The 18,085-nt window shown below is 37.2% G+C and overlaps 1 protein-coding gene across 3 annotated transcripts; it reads right to left on the bottom strand.

The window, feature by feature from the left end:
* Window positions 1–2,374: 2,374 nt before the first annotated feature.
* LOC113287325 (peroxisomal 2,4-dienoyl-CoA reductase-like) lies at window positions 2,375–5,821 on the bottom strand. Of its 3 annotated transcripts, none has more exons than XM_026536042.1 (5): window positions 5,524–5,821; window positions 4,596–4,755; window positions 4,012–4,181; window positions 3,699–3,921; window positions 2,375–2,835 (listed from the first exon to the last, which is right to left on the bottom strand). In XM_026536042.1, the coding sequence occupies exons 1-5, from the start codon at window positions 5,722–5,724 to the stop codon at window positions 2,678–2,680; spliced, it is 912 nt and encodes a 303-aa protein (XP_026391827.1). In that variant the 5' UTR covers window positions 5,725–5,821; the 3' UTR covers window positions 2,375–2,677. The 3 variants fall into 3 exon arrangements, with proteins under 3 accessions (XP_026391827.1, XP_026391828.1, XP_026391829.1); XM_026536043.1 differs by lacking the exon at window positions 5,524–5,821 and adding an exon at window positions 4,999–5,492; XM_026536044.1 differs by lacking the exons at window positions 4,596–4,755; window positions 5,524–5,821 and adding an exon at window positions 4,279–4,540.
* Window positions 5,822–18,085: the final 12,264 nt, after the last annotated feature.

The raw sequence follows: 18,085 nt of genomic DNA, 5'->3' as shown, positions 1-18,085 counted from the left end.
GAGGGTAAGAAAAACAGAGAAATGTGAGTAAACTGGTGCAAGAGAGACTTGTTGCAATAGCCAATAACTATTTACAGGCGCCAACGATTTACTAAGGTGAGTCAAAGAAATCCAATAACCAAGATACAAATTTTAGCAGAGCAGAAAGAAGTTGTACCGTAATTCCCCGTCTGGCAATTAAGTGTTTCACAGTTCCCATCAATCTATCATGAATCCTGTTGCAATGGTCCTAACAAGTTAATCCAATCAATCTAAATAAAAATATTGATGAATTAATATGAGATAAAAATGTGAATACATATTAGATTAAAAAACAAAAACAACAGAATAACAATGAAATTAGTTTAGATAACAAACAAAATAACTATGATTTCAAAGAACGGTCACACTGAGATTGAAAAGCATAACAAATTTGAATTGAGAAAAGAAAAGCTTACCTTTGACAATCGGCACCAAAAAATTGTTTGAAAACAACAAATTTTAATTTATAGCTTTAAGAATTGACAAATAAGAATGTAGAGAGTTGCACAAACAAATAGAGAATATATACCATAGTGAGAATGAGGAGATCCTTTTCGGTTTACCTTTTTCCCTAGATTCACTGCCGTGATTTAAGTGGCTAGGCAAAGGGTTTTCCATGCGTTTTCCTTTTTTTGTGCGGAGTAATTCTCATTGATGGCTTGGAAAACGGAAATCGTTTTGAGTCTTAATGCGAGGAGTAATATGTGGAAAGAAATTTGGGTGAGTATCATTAGTGTGTGAGAACATTCAGATTGATTTAGGCCGTTCTTTAAGTGCCCAAATTGTAGATTACCGTTCAACAGGAAAATCTGGAGAGAAGAGCAAAACATATATTAATGGTTGAATCTGGACCGTCCTTTGTGTGTCTAAAATGTAGATCACCATTCATTGGTGAAAACACCATTGTCCCTTATAATATAGATACATGTAAAATTACCTAATAATGGGTTGAGGATGGGTTGGTAACAGTTTTGTGATTGTATTTACATCGTTCGTGTCATCTATAATTGTTGAAAGCGAGTTTTGTAGGGATTGTGTTGAGATTAGTCTCATACATTGTGGGCAACTTATATATGATCCTGGAGTTAATAAGCTTCATGCAATTCTAACCTAGCAAATCAGTTTTCGAGGTGGATTAGACCCATGGACTTCAATATTATATCATAGCTAGGCTCTGTATGAAAATTAAGACCGTCAGATAAGAAAGAAACATGCAAGGCAACCTTGTATGAGAAATAAGACCGTAAGACCCATCCAAGAAGAAGGCAAGCAACGCAGGAAGTAAGACCGTAAAATAATAAAAAGCACGCAAGGCAACCCTATATGAGAAGTAAGACCCGCCCAAGAAGGACGCAAGCAAGGCAACCCTGAACGAGAAGCAAGACGACAAGATCCGTCCAAAAAGGAGGCAGGTAAGGAAACCCTGTACGAGAAGTAAAACTATAAGACCCACCCAAGAAGGAGGCGGGTAACCATACATCGTGTGTATAGGACTCAAAAATCCGTACACTTGGATGGGTCATGTCGGAGATGATAGTCCCACATTAACCAGCCTCCTAGAGTTGGAAATCCAAGGGCTACCATGGTATCAAAGCAGGTTATTTGTGACGAGTCATTTGACTGCACATTTGCTCCGCGTCTCGATTACATTTCCACGTGTTAGACCCAACGAGGCTACACGTGAGAAGGTGTGTTGAGATTAGTCCCTGTGACGAGTCATTTGTGTTGAGATTATTAGTCCCACATTGTTAGGTTATCTAAGATCCTGCGGTTTATAATCTCTTAGGGTCTCTCCACTCATTGCCAATTTGTTTTGAGTTGGATGCCCATATTCTAACATGGTATCAGAGAAGGATATTTGTGTCGAGTCATTTGACGCACCTTTACTCCTATGCACCACCCGATTTATCGTCCACGTGTTAGACCCAACGAGGCTACACGTGAGGGGGCGTGTTGTGTTTGGCCCAAAGAGACTACACGTGAGGGGGTGTGTTGTGTTAGACCCAAAGAGACTACACGTGAGGGGGTGTTTTGAGATTATTAGTCCCACATTGTTGGGTTATCTAAGATCCTGTGATTTATAATCTCTTAGCTCCTCTTCACTCATTGCCAATTGATTTTGAGTTGGATGCCCATATTCTAACAATTTGACCGCACCTTTGCTCCGTGTCACTCGATTACATTTCCAGGTGTTAGACCCAACGAGGCTACAGGTGTTAGACCCAACGAGGCTACAGGTGTTAGACCCAACGAGTCACTCGATTACATTTCCAGGTGTTAGACCCAACGAGGCTACAGGTGTTGGACCCAACGAGGCTACATTGAGCGGGTATGTTGAGATCTGTACCAGGTGTTAGACCCAACGAGGCTACATTGAGCGAGTGTATTGAGATTTGTACCACATTATACAAGAAACTTAACCACGAGCAACCTGGTTTTCAAGATGAGTTAAGCCATGGACTTCAATAGGCTGCTTTATTAACGTTTTGCTTAACGGAAACAACAATCAATTTGCAATATTCAGCCTACAACTAAACAGAAAGGCGCCACCAAATTTAGACAGTGGACCTTGCTCGGACAAAAGGTTGTTGTTGAGATCTTGAGCTTAGGGATACCAAGAGAACAAATGATCCATATGCACCCTAAGATTTTTAGCTTAGAGTTTGCTTGGTGAAACCCTGTTTGTTGCTTCTTCTCGCGATCTCTTTTCCACCACTCGAGACAGCTCCTTAACTGTTTCTTTTGAGATGTGACGAGGACGGCTTAGCCAGAGTCCCCCATCAGCCACAATTGTCATTCCATTGATGTATTTACCTTTTCATTGAGTTGCAACAAAGACAATGGTTAGAGTAGTTTTACATCAACTCAGCAAGTTTTATGAACTTAAAGAGAGTGATTCAGATAAGATGACATAACCGGCAAAAATGAGAAGCACTATTAAAGAAGGGAAGAAAGGATTCAAATGTATATCACGGTGGCGTGGGTATAATTTAAGTGCTGGCGTGGGTATAATTTAAGTGCTCTCACTCGAATTTTTACATAGCATGCTCAAGTTATATTTCTGTACCAAGTATATGACATACATACTTGTTCAATATTGTTGGTCAAATCACACTGAACTAATATAGATGCAAAAAAAATCACAGATATCAAAAAAAAAACTGACAGCTGAGTTTTTGTTCTAGCCACTTTAAATTTTATAATTTCTTTGGCTTTTCTCAGAGAAATATGTGTACATGAGACCATATCTGATTATTTAACTAACCAGAACATCATGTCCGGAAGAATTGGTATATGGACATTACCATGCCCAAGTTGTATTTGTCCAAAACAGATAACCCATATATGTTCTTTGATACTACTGGTTTAAATACAATTCCTTACAAGAGAAGGTGCAGCTATTTATGGTTTCACTTTTGGAGGAAGAGAGATATTTGCCATAATCATGTCCCTGTTTTCTAGTTTGTGTATATCGTGTCCCCATTATCTAGTTTTTTAATACTACTGGATATTAGACACTGACACCGTGTCGGTTTCGCTGTAACACAGCAAACATCTAAACTCAACCATCCCTCAAGTTTTGAAAGGGATGCTGGATTATATATCAGCTAATTTTGGTTTCTAAGCAAACAAATAAATAATCTCAGCAATATTCGAGGGCTCATAAAGTTACTAACCTGCATCTGATGTTAAATAGAGAGCAGCCATAGCAATATCCCTTTTTTCCCCCAATTTATACAGGGGCAAGTACTCTTCAATTTTATTCTGTGCCTCGTCAGGCACAAGCTTACTAAGTCCAGTAGTACCTTCAATAGGTCCTGGTGCGATTCCATTGACCCTAATATCATAATCAGTGCCCCATTCCAATGCCAATGACCTTGTAATGCTGTCGACAGCTGCCTGTTTGACATGGAATGTCAAAAAAAAAAACTTAAGGAAAAGGGAATAAGTACCAGCTCAAAGAAAAACAAGCTAGATGCATCTACGAACCTTGGCAGCAGAAACGTGAATTTGATACCAAGAAGCTGTGTAATGCAATGTCGCGCTTATGTTCAAAATTGTTCCACCACTAGAGATGCCCCTGCCTATTCCTCCTCTCTTAAGATACTTCAGCGCTTCATGGCACATTGTAAATGTGCCAACAGAATCGATATCCATAACTATAGAAGACGTTAAGAAGCTAATAAGAACACTTCGGTCAGAACATTTGGAGACGGGCGGGTCTACTGGCCGATACAATCACAGTCTAAAATTTACCTAGCGGACTAACTTTTGATCCGTCTATAAAGTTGATTGGACCGTAAAACTCAATACCCCTGCTGAGACTTCTGGTAATGGACACCTGCCTCTCAACTAATTTAGTAAAACGACAACAGGTTCACTGATATTGAGCTAATTTTGAAGATGAATAAAACCCCCTTACGAAGTTTCATTCATCAACGTCGAAATCTCAACTCAGCTTCCAGTTGATCAAGCTATTCCTGATAGTTGTGCTAAGTTTTCCCCGCGGAATTCCAAGGCTGTCACTACAGTTGGAAACTTCAACAGATATCACGAATGAGAAGATACTCTACCTGTCCGAAATCCATTAGGCGATAAATCCTCTGCAGACACAAGAAAGTTGCCAGCTGCAGCATTTACAAGGATGTCAAGTCTGCCAAAATGTTTAATAGTTGAATCCAAAACTCTGATTGCATCTTCCCTCTTGCGGACATCACCCACTAGCCCAATGGCCTGCAATATAAAAAGAAAAGCCATTCCAAAATAAATACAAATTTAAAGCCAGGATGATACTAACTAACTTGTAATTAACAGAGTGCTCTGCACATGCATTAAGTTGTTTGACACGCCAATTATGGTTATACAGAACATTTGTTGTTAAATGATAAATGTTACATAGACACGGACTCAAAGATTAAAATACAGTGTGCGCAATTCCATTATTGATTGTGATTGAACACACAGAAATATACTTACTACATAATGCTTCACTTCAATGATCCTCCTAGCAGATAATTGCTTAATTTTGAGTCAGGTTCTTTCTATTGATGCAAGAATGAGCCATACTAACAGATACGGATCAGTGAAAATGCAAATTTATGCAATATGTAGAGCAAAGTAAATTCGTAGTTAACTCAAGAAAGCATATCAACAATATTTAAATATATTATGAACAGAGAGATGATAACTTCCCAACCACCGGTCATCAATATGAGAACCATCCACGGAAATAAGAAGGGTTGGAAACCTTAGGGGTTCACTTTGCCAAAGAAACAGAATGAACTTGCAAACTCCGTTTTTGTTGTTTTAATTTATCACCGTTCTATGATTCTATTTGGAAAAACATATTGCTCCTCTGGAGTTTTTTTATGAGAGTCACACGAGATCAGCCCCATCATCACCAGAAATGTGTGCTCACCAAACATTTCCAAATCCACCATTTATTTTTAAAGCTTTTATCAAAAGGAAAAAGGGGAGACGAGAGAGATTAGTTTACTAAACCTGAATTCCTAGAGAACGAAGAGAAGAGACAGCAGAGTCGAGTACGTTTTTGCGACGTCCCATAATCGCAACTGAGGCTCCATGTTTACCAAACTGACACGTAATCTCAAAACCAATACCAGAACCACCGCCTGTCAACAAGGCCACCTTCCCCTTGAGAATGTTATCCTTAAATGGAGAAGAAGAAGAAGAAGATTCCATTGTTTCAAAATTCAAGTTTTGAAATCAATTCGACTCGAGGAGGAATTCAGGTTATAATCAAGTTACAACCAATTCCATTGTAATCGCAATCAATTCGTTTAAAGTAACATTATTGTCACAACTTAATGCGGTGGGTCCTTCTACCGAACCTTGGAATTTGGAAAGGAGCACCCGAGTGCCGAGTCTTAGGAAACAACCCTGTTCCAAGGCATACCACAAAATTTGAAGGCATATAAAATAGTTCTCCCATCCTAGGTGACCTTATAAGGGTATCTATTGAGTAGTTCAATTTTCTATATATCCTTAAATTTAAAATTAAAAAACAAAAAAAGTTTCTATCCTAAACATCTCTTTTTCTTTTTCCAGCCGAACCACCTTCCTTCTATCTCAGAATCTTTTTTCCATCACCGTAATTAATTGTCGATTCGTGAAAATTTGATTACCGATTAAATTGGACTATATAATTGATCGTATAAAGAAAAGCAAACATCAGGTGTTCTAAATCCTCTTCTAATCCATGAATTGAAGAAGAAGAACCAATTGAAGATGAAGGTGTAAAAACTATAATTGAATCGGAAATTCAACCATTTGAAGCTCCAACTCCTGAAATGAGGATAAGAAGGTATTACATACAAACCCAATCTCTTATTTGTTGTTTTTCATGGAGTGAATGGGTTAAATTGCTAAAAAACTAGGGTTTTTGACGGTTACAGTAGCGGGTTCGTCTGATAATTGAGTTGAGTTTTGAGCCGAACTGTTCTTGAAATTTCACCCTGAAAGTGTCTATGAACAGTTCGGCTAAACAGTAATATCAATTTTTAGCCAGACCCCAAATTTTTTATCAAATACGTCCCAGAACAGTGTCAGGTTCGGCTAATACCTTGCCAACCTTCTCGGCCGAACCTGAGAAGTGAAATTTACCCCAGGTGGTTGTCAGGTTCGGCTGACTCAATTAGATCACTTTCAAGCCGAACCTCTCTTTGAAAACACTTCGAAAATATTGATTTGCAGGCTCTAGGTTCAGCTAGATCGTGTTGTTGAGTTATCAGCCGAACCTTCTCTTTGCACAATCAAGTCTTTCGATCTTGTTTTGGTCATAACTTTTTCGTCCGATGTCGGAATGACCTCATTCTTTTTGCGTTGTGTTTGTGTTTCGTTCTCTTGAAGTTGAAGATAAGATATCCTTGATTTTAATGAGTTGGATTTGGACCTTGGTATTCTCCATCATTAGACTTCACTTTCTTAACACTTTTAGTAATTTCCACTTTTTTTGTTTGATTCATCCTATGAAAAGGTTGCACAATAAAAAACATATGTAATAAAAAGCCTAACCCCTAAATGTGTATGAATTTAAGTGTTTTATGGAAAATCAGTAACATGTTCGGCTGATATGATTTTTTGAATATGAGCCGAACTTGGAAAAATATATGGTTCGGCTGATACGATATTTAGAGTGAAAACCGAACCTAACTCTCAAGAGAAGGTTCGGCTTGTAATGAAAATTTCTTACTAACCGAACATTTAACTAGTAAGTAGGTCGGAAGTTACATGCTATAACTTCGGCCAATAACTATTATATTTCGAGTAAGTCGAACTATTTATCTTTTGTAGTATACAAGTTAGGTTCGACGGATAATTTCAAGCCGAACCTATCTCTGGTTCGCCGAACTTGGTTGAAAAAAATAAATTATTTGATGATTTCAACCTACACAAATGAAATTAAACATAATCTGAAAGTATACTTGTGTATTGTTAGCATTGAGTTTCTCATCGTTGTATTCGTCTTCTGGATTTGGCTTATAAAAATACAAGTTTTTCCTCACTTCCCCTTCTTCTTCTTCTCCAAAAAAACTAACTTTTTTTTTCTTCCCCAAAAATTATCATCAACACAAACTTTTATAACTTAATTATCTTAATCAATAATCATTACATTAAACACTAATTAAATTATTCATTTTTATTAACACTAACACAAAAAGGGTAGATTTGCCATTACCAAAAATATTTGGTTAAGGGGCTATTGGATTTGCTATTTCCAACCCTAATTTTTCTTTATTCAATATGCCCTGAAATTTTCTTGTATGCCCTAAAACATGGTTCTTACGAAAATGCTATGTACCCTAAAGCAGGACCTAGACTACCCAAATCCACCGTGTTGGGTTGATCCCACTGCTAGACCCAACCCGGCCAAACCCTTCTATTCAACTAATTATCACTGATGGGATATCACTGAGTTGTACCCTTGGACTCACTAACACGTGTTTGGTCCATGTTAGTCCATGATTATTCATTCTGGACCGATCGGATTTACAACCTCAATAATTTAAGGTTTAGATGAGACTGCATCACAATAGAAACAAAAGGATATGGTTATTCATGTCTTCCTTCTTCTGGAGTTGATGGGATATCACTGAGTTGTTCCCTTGGACCCACTAACACGTGTTTGGTCCATGTTAGTTCATGATTATTTAGCTTGGACCGATCGGATTTACGACTTCGGTAATTTAAGGTTTAGATGGGACTGCATCACAATAGAAACAGAAGGATATGGTTATTCATGCATAGTGAACTGACATAAGGAGTACGCTAATTTATTTACATCTTTTGGTATAGAAATAATCTTTAAATTAGCGAATTTTTTTATGCAGCTTTGATTCTCATCACCACCAGCTTCATGGAATGTCACTCGCATCCCCCAGAATTGCTTTGGTTACATTTGAAGCATCGTCTTCTATAATGAGACAACAAGAATTCTTAGAATTACCAAGGATTAGCGGCTAATATTCTTCAAAAGAATTAAAAATAAATGCACAAAAATTGACACGTATTAAATAACCTTCACAGGTGTAGTAATTGCAGCCACGATAGCTACTGACAATCAATATCCTTACCAAAAGATACTCTTCTTTTTGAGGGGAGAGGGAGGCATATTAGATCATAGAAAGATCACAAAGATCCTAGATCTAGGTAATACCGCCCCAATAAAATAATTTTTTTATCTCCTATCTAAGCTGAGTTGTAAATATAATATTTAGTTATTTACACCAAAATAAAAGTTGCATCTCTTCCAGCTGTAAGAAGCGATATGAACTGTTGTGAGCAGAGAACAATAACTAAAGTTTACATAAAATACAGTTAAAGACTAAACTTTAAATAAATTGGGGGAAAATATATAAATGACAAATTATAGCATTCACCAAGTACTGACAGTTGTACAAGTCATTTTTGTATAGGGTCAATCAGGTGCATTTGGTCTTTATTTAGGGAATTTGTTTTACAGTTCCTTCGTTGAAAACTAAATGCTATCTTCTTTCTTTGTTCATCCCTTTGTAATTAGCTGAGTGGGTTTGGTTTTAGTTTATTTAGCTCTTAAGCTTCTGGTTTAATTATCTTAATTATGGGTTATTGAATCGGTACGCTACATTATGTTTCCTCCTTTTAAAAGTCAAAAACACGTCAAATTTTTTTTTATGTTTCCACAGTCGTCTTGGTCCTTTGACATGACCCCGACAACCCTAAGAACCAAAAGTACGTCAAACTATTTGTCTTAAAAGTTGCAAGAGTTGTCATGGTTATTTTTTAAGACCCCGACGATTTTAGGTACTAAAATTTACTCATTTCTTTCCCTAAAAAGATTAAGAATCGCCATTGAAAAGACGAGGGTACCCAAATACACCACAATCTTTTTATTTCAACATGTAAGTCCTCTTACGAAGTGTGATCGTCTATGGACAAAGTCAAGACAATACAACAACTTCGGTATTCACACTTTGTGTGATCATATATGGATACAAGATCAAGACGATACGACAATCCAAGTATGGTACTTGATAATAGGTTTGGTAATAACTAAACTCTATAGGATCACTATCAAGTATTACGGAGTTAACGTAAAGTGCAATTTACTTTAATTATAATAAAAAATTATAACGCGGAAAAGTAAGTAAATAGCACAATAAGGTTTTGTTAACGAGAAAACCGCAAATGCAGAAAAACCCCGGGACCTAGTCCAGTTTTGAATACTCTCAAAATTAAGCTGCTATCCAAAATCTAAACCAACTTCGTATAGTTGAGACCAAGAAGACTCCCATAGCTACTTAGTTCTCTCAGTATCCCTGCGCCTTCGACTTCTAGAGTCACGCATGTGAATAGCAAGTCCTCTGGATCGTATTCCAAACACCAAAGGAAGAATCTGTTTGGTAACCACTCTAATCAATCTTTTCTAAAGATACAGATGAGTCGTTGATAAAGTCTCTTCCGTTTAATCTAATAAAATCCTTTGTCTGGTTAGGTCAATCTAACTTCAACTACCGAAATAATCAAGTATAGATTCGCACTCAATCAAAATAGATCTCAAAGAGATATATTGAGAATGTCGATTTCACGTAACTAATCAATCGAATAAATCTGATTCTAGTTAGATCCCAGCTGATTAAGGTTTGTGCACACAATTCACAAGATACGAAAACGAATAGGAAATCTTCTTTGTCTTCAAATTTTCTTTAATCTTCAATAACCTGCACAACACCACTTGAATCTCTTGTGATCAATCACACACAGAACGGAGACTGTTAACAATGGATTATCACAAGATGTCTTTATATCTACAAACAGTTCTAAAGATTGCGTCGATACTTCAATCTAGTTTGAGTGAATCTTATATCAGAAGTGAAGATTCTCAAGAATAAACATACTAGGTGCAATCAAAGTTTCAACAACCGTTAGTCAATCAAATCAATCGAAAACTAATAACACTGCAATTATCTAGTTCCCACCAACTAGGGTTGCACATGGGTCGGTTTGGGTCGGGTTTGGTCTCACCCATCACCCAACCCACTGATGGTGGGTAACAGAAGTTGTCACCCGCAACCAACCCAACATTACAACGGGTCAGTTTTCATCCGACCCACATTACGGTGGGTTGGATCGGGTGGGTGGTGGGTTACCCACCATAAAATACAATGAACATTACATTAAGAACCCAATCGAAATAATCCAATCCAAAATCAATCTTAGGAAACAAAACCCTAATTAGTAATTACAAATTACAATGATTCCTAGTCTCACCTTTGGTTGTTGGTTTACTGGTGATGATGTTGATTGATTTCTGCTGGTGATGCTGTGATTTGATTTACAAAGCGAAGAGAAAGTGAAAAAAATAAACTGAGCCTCTGAGACTGCCGTTGAAGGGAACTGATTGAAGACTCTTCAGTAAAAAGAGAAGTTAACGATGATTAGGTTTAGGCATTATATATTATTACTTCAATGGATGTGGTTCATCTAGGATATGTAATCTAAGGGTTAGCATTAATTTAGAAATATGTAGGTGGGTGGGTGGGTTGGGTCGGGTGAGGGAAGTTGTCACCCACAGTCGACCCACCATATGATGGGTTTTGATGTTGTGACCCATTGTCGACCCGCTCCTAAGTGGATTGGGTCGGGTGCGGGTAATTTCAGACGGGTGTGGTTGGGTTGGTGGGTTGAGTCGGTTTTGTGCAGCCCTACCACCAACGGTACTCGTAGAGCTTCTTGATCCCACAAAAGTCTTTAAACGAGCAGTCGTAAGAGATTCTCCTAATTAGGATATATACTTTCCTCTTCGAATAGACGGCTCCACCAGAAACAACAAGAAATGAAGTTTTCCTGGCTCTAGGATAGTTTGCTAGAAATGAAAACTTAGGTATTTATAGACCAAGGATGTTTGGACACCAAGGAATTTACAAAAAAAAAATATTCTCAAGATATGCAATGAATGGCAAAATTCGGTTTTCATAATTCCAATAAATGCTTGTCCAATATTTCCGAAATCTCTCAATAGAAAATCTCCAATCATTAAATGCACATTACTGATTTTTATTGTAACACCCTGTGTTTTTAGTATGGCGCATGCTAAAAGATGCGCCATGGCCTGAGATGAAGTTTCATCTAAAGCTTCTGTTGTGTGGTACGCGATTGATTGGCTTAAGGCCAATGTCGCGCCAAAATGGCGCATTATGTTTGGCATTTAGCCAAGGGTCAATGTTGCATCATCATGATGCATTAGGCCAGTTGGGTAGGTGGCCTTGGGCTTGCAGCGTAATAATTGCGCATTTTGAAAGTTATTGGCCTAGAGCCAATATCGCACAATTATTGTGCATCAGGCCAGAGAGGGCTGGCCGAACGAGTGTTGTGCAATCATTGTACGCAATCATTGCGATGAACAGTGAATCAAGCATGTCAATTTTCTCCCGTAAACATACTTGTAGAAATTCCATTAAGACATATATAGGGAGGGGTACTTGGTTGAAGGTGCATATGCATACTATGTACCAAGTAAGCTTCATGGCTTAGCCGTAAGAGTATAAATGATGCCTAAGGCTCATTTATAGTTGCATAGCCTTGCGAAGAGGGGGTGATGCCATGTCTCGGACCCGATGATGCATAATCATTGTGCATCTTGACGGAATGGCCTACAGACCAGGCTATTAACATTTTTTGCTAGGCTACGGTCTTGCAAACGAGTTGGTTAAGCTTCTGTCCCTTCGTGGATGAACTACGATCTGTGCTTGATCCCTTTAGAGTAGGGAAGGGTACGTAGGCAGCTGCAATGAGTTGCAGCATTGTCGGTCCAGCACTTTGTGGCTCATATCATCTAATTGCGAGATGATTGCGGCAGATTGTCCCCTCATATCATCTAAGCTCGGTAGCTCGATGCAAGAGATGATTGTGGTCAAGCTTGATGAGGCTTAGTTGCATGCCAACAAGTGGATGCTCATACTTCTTATCAAGCTACAAAGAGCAAGTTATAGCACGCGCGCTGGATTATTTGGAAGTTAAGGACCCGAGTGTCGTAATTTAGCTCAAGAGGAGTCCATTTTGATGGGAAATGGCCCAAAGATCAAGACATGTCGATCTATAGATCCATATGATCACCATAATTTAGCCAAATTCATTCGTTTAGGGCCTCAAAAGGCCGTTTTAGGAAGGTTTTTGGTTTTCTTAATAAACCCTTCGCGGAACAAGGGTGAGTTGGAACGGTGTGGAAGCTGAGTTATCTGCATCATGATCCACGAGCATGCCTGCAAGGGCGGATGGACGTGCATTTTCCTAGCCTTAAGGACCGGATCGTAACTTCATCATGGCGCACCGAGGGAGTTACGGCCTGCGGGGCAACGGGCCAAAGGCGTAGTTTTCCGGTCCGTCACATTTATTCTCTAGAGATATGCATTTAATTGCTGGTAATTAAAGCATATAAAACCAAAAACCTTAATTAAAAGATTTTCAATTTATTTCGGCACATGATCACCTTGAGTACTAAAGAATATCTATGAACAATAAATGATAAGAGTTATTGCTCGTGTTCAAAGTATGTTGACATCTTTTCACTGCAAATCCTTATTTCATATTTACATGGATTTGCATTCTTGGAATCGGTTATACCACACTTCTAAACAAGTTTAGAATTGGTTCACCTGTATTCCAAGACTACTATGTGATTGATCAAATACCAAATCACATATATGGGTTCAATCGGTTATACCAATCACTAGGATCGGTTATACATAATTATGGAAATACTTGTGGTCGGTCACACCATTCACTAGGATCGATTACACCAGTTACAAGGATCGATTACACATACTCATGATCCGTCACACCAATTAGTAGGATCGGTCACACCAACTACAAGGATCATACCACCATATGGTGATTACGGATCGGTTACACCAATTAATAAAAGCTAGTCATACCAAATCATAAGTCAGGCATTGTGATTAGTCATACCAAGATACATAAAAAGTTAAGATCGGTTCTACTATCTCACATATATTGGTCATCCAAATATTTGCAATAAATAGTCGGACCAATAAGCTTAACGATTTCTCTTTCAATTCATAAAACAAGTTCATGAATGTACTTCTTTTAAACAAACGTAAAACATTATTTTCTAGGATGAAATCTTCACCATAACCCATTCACATAATCATAGCAATATATACAAGATTATGTCGATGTCATATCTACGAAGTTCAAAAGATGAGCGTTATACTTCATAGTCTAATTCCCTAATACTATGATCATACTATTATGATCATGTCACATCAATAGAGTATTATACAATATGTACAGTATATACAACTTCATACTTATGTCTTCAATATAGCACAACTTGAAAGATACATTAGGAATGAAACAAGTTCAAGTCAATATTACTAACCTCAAGTGGAAGGATGATGTCGTCGTTGTAGTTCGCTACTTCTTCACTTTCTTCAGGTCTTCGGAGTAATACTTGTATGTCTCAACATTCCTAGACTTTCTAGTCTAACCTAAATGAAGTTGACTCTAGTATTTAATCAAGCGACTCTAGATTAGTTTTGATACTAAAATATGACAACCAAACTTAATGTACCAACACTTGGTGAGTTCAACCGAGCTATGATCTAACAGCCATGGATTTTTTTAGGGTCGTTATGGTTTCTCCCTATTTTTTTGCATCCGACCTCGGAATGACCTCTTTATTTTTGCATTGGATTCGTGTTTCAGTTCTCTTAAACATAGAGCTTTAAACTTCTAGATTTGAACTAGTTGAATTTGATCTTGGGTCATTCTTATGTTTTTTCGACGTTCTTTGCTCATTTTTTCGCACTTCTTCCACTTCTTTTGTCTCTATACACTTGGATACTTGGAGTACTTTACTTATTAGATCTTTTGTATCCATTTCCATTTTTTTTTGGGATGATTCACCTAATATACACAAATAAAGGAAAAAATAATAATAAAAAGTAATATGCATAAGTTAGAGCAAAGTAAGTATGAAATTGACACTAATATTGATGTAAATTATGCACTTATCGTAGTCCTATGGAAAAATTTAGAGTTTCTGTCCCCTATTTTGATAGTTTGATCTCTTCTCTTGATTTTACTAAATTTTTCTTTTATTTCATACTAATCTTTCAGTTTTCTTATGGCTTTTTTGATTGCTTCTCCCCTATCATGCTTGAAGTAATTTTTTGTACAACCAGTCAAGATACTTACTGCAATCCTCCAGGTTGGTTTTGATATTACTATAAACTTCCTTATTTCAGATATTGACTTTGATTTTTACATCTTGTAGTTTTCTAAACATTATAAGTGTTAAGGAGCTAGTGAACTCCTTTTTTCAACGTCTAGCTATAATCCTTTTGCGTTCTTCTTGACCCAGTCAAGAAACAAAAGACTTAAAAGGAATATGGTCATTCTTCCAGTTAGAATTATAATTTAGAAGAATGTGGTGGTGATCAATGCTTATATCCAACAAATTGATAATAATTACTGGGGAATAGCAACGACTATTCCTCAGTAGTCATAACTATATCAAGCCTTTGCTAAGTAAGAGCAGGGGATGATTTCTATTTTCCAGGTAAATGGGCAACCTGTGCACCCCAAATCAACTAGATCAATATCGGAGATTCTGTTGATGAAAAAAATTGCTTTAGTGTTATGAATTTGATGAGTGTTAAATTTCTTATAGTCATACAAAGTGAAATTTACAGTCCCTTATAACTAGCCATGGAAAGTTATTGTTTGCAGTTGTTTTTTAATCATCTTCCATGAGCCTTTTGATTCAGAGTATATGGAATATCCTAGCACCCAGTGAGAAACCATGGTGGACTATCAGTAGTGGACACAGTGGCATTTATATGTTGATAGGAGAAGTCAATTATATTAATATTTTTGTCTTCCATACCAAAGCTAAGCCACTAGAAGTTCCTGCAACACCACTAAATTCAACAAACAAGATATTGTTTACTCCAGTATCCGTCGTAATTTTTTTCATACCATTTTTTTTTACCAGATAGGAACAAAATGTAAGTGCTAATCTTGTTAATAAAATCATTGAGAAATTTTTGGTGTTTTTTTGTCCAATTCATTTGCAGTTCCATGCCAAGGTGGTCAAGAATTGACAAAAATACATGAAAATTGGTTTTGTATAATGGTTTAAGATTTTTCGATGAGTTAGCATAAAACCATTATTCCAGACAAGATTGGACAATATGATATAGAGTCTTAAGCAAGTATATAGTATTTAACCAATTCCAAAAAGAGTGGGAGTAGTTTACCTTGTAGCTTCAGCTAACATGGCCCTGGATACAGTTAGCAGTTTGGAAACACTCCCCCACCTAATTCCATTTTGGCCCCTCAGCAGCCCTATCAACATCCTCTCCTTCTGTCACCATCTCCTTGTCAAATTGGTCATTGTTTATCTTTTAAATATCTGGTTCCTCATGATGTTAAAGTTTTTTCCTTTTAAGTTTGACAAAGAGTTGGTTCACTTGGGATCCCAATTTCCAATAGTTTTTTATTTAACAGTTTTTTTTCCCGATTGACCATTTTATATCTCTTTTTTTTATTTTCGATTCCATTGTTTTCTTTAGTTGGGATACAGTTAAAAGAAATTGGAATCGGTAAGGTTTCATTCGAGGAGAGTTAAAAGCATTAAGCTGGGAGTTATCTTGAGCTTTCTCCTTTACCAAGTTTTTGGCAGCCACCTTTATATTGATTTCTTTCTTCTTAGGCCAATTCCTATGGGGGTGGCTAATCCACTCATATGCCATGTCAGCTGGCCTGGTAAACTGGTCGCGTCATTATGGGAACCTAGTTAAGTGATCGAGTCTCTACCGAACGATCGATTGTTGGCTGTATAGTCTCGGTCGTTCACGGTCGGTGCTATTTCATGTATAAATAACACCATTATTCTCAGTTTTCATTCACACAAATTTTTTTTTCTCTTCTTTATAGATCAAACCAGAGCGATCTTTTTGTTTTTATTTCTTTAAAAATGGATACCAAAACAAATAGACAAAGAAAAAGAAACAGAAAAGACGAAGGAAAATAAACTATGTGATGGCGTCTGGGTCCGGGATAAAGAAAAAGAGTTCGCAAATATTAGGCAACTAGTTGGTCATGGCGTATTACCTACGCATATATCTAGCCATCCCGAGCGAGTTGGTTTACATAAACTAAGAGGTGGGTAGTCTGAGATAACCGAAGTGTTTCGGCTCCTCCCTGAAGTTGTTTAACACTCCTTGCGAAGATATCCTCGACAACGTTTATATATTATGAAAGGAAAAAACTATATGACTCAAGTTGTGAGAGATATAGTAGTTAGCTGGTGGAACACTGCAAATACGTTCTTTTTCAAGGATTTCGAGTGTAATAAGTTTTATTTTTCCAATTCAACTTAGTTTCATTAATATTAAATTTTTAGTTTTAGATACAAACTTTAATTATGACCATGTTGTTTCTAGGGTTTACACCCGTTAGATTTGTATATGTTGACGAAAATAAAATGTGATGGTGATTTACTTCAATTTAACCAATTAAAATGGACATCGGAAGGAAGCTAGAAAGAGTTTCAAGGTTATTCCCTTCCATGATGGAATGTTTCTTAGACTCGTATCTTGCTCGTAGAGATCGGAGAATTTTCATCACAATATCCTTTTGAGGAATAGTCTTCCCTAACGCTTAACATGCATTAACAATTCCAAACGCTTTTTGATTAAATTCATCAAATGATTCTTCATCAGCCGTACGAAGATTTTCCCAGTCAGAATTTAGGTTTTGAAGCCTAGATTATTTCTCTGAGGTACCTCATTCGAATATGAATTCTAAAATATCCCAAGCATCTTTAGACTTAGTGCACAAAGTTACATGGTGCTGGAGATCTAGGCTTCTGGCGTGGATTATAGCGTTTAACCCGTCAAAATTATGCTTTGTAGCACTTATCTCAGTTTCACTATATTTTCCTAATTGCTTCGCAACAGTATTTCCATCTCTGATAACTGTTAGCGCACATATCTAATAACTACAAGTTTCCATGTCTCAAAGTCACGGGCTTGTAAAAATGAACGTATAACAATTTTCCATCATAAGTAATTTGAACCATCAAATCACAGCGGTACATTTATCAATATTGCACTCCTTGAAAAAGCGGGGGTGTAACAACCACACCCAATAATTCATTCGGCAATCTGTATGGACTAACTCTAATATAATTCTGATATATCTTATAAAGCGAGCTCAACCAAGAAAGATACCAAGGAGTTATATCTCAATTTCTCAATACAATCTGCAATCGAACCGATAGAAATCTGTGAGACCGATTGATATGGAAAATAACTTGTGCGGTACCAAAGACCAATGCCCAAGTGCCAATCAATTCTTGTCCAACAATCAAGGTCGGATTTACCAGTTGATTGAACTACGAACAACCTGTGATATTTCAATTATATAAACTAATATAATGCGGAAAAGAAATAAAACAGACACCAGAAATTTTGTTAACGAGGAAACCGCAAATGCAGAAAAACCTCGGGACCTAGTCCACATTTGAACAACATAT

The sequence above is a fragment of the Papaver somniferum genome, chromosome 6 (assembly GCF_003573695.1).
Source record: "Papaver somniferum cultivar HN1 chromosome 6, ASM357369v1, whole genome shotgun sequence".
NCBI lineage: Eukaryota > Viridiplantae > Streptophyta > Magnoliopsida > Ranunculales > Papaveraceae > Papaver > Papaver somniferum.
The sequence above is the reverse complement of the archived record's forward strand: the minus strand, read 5'-3'. Positions and strand labels throughout refer to the sequence as shown.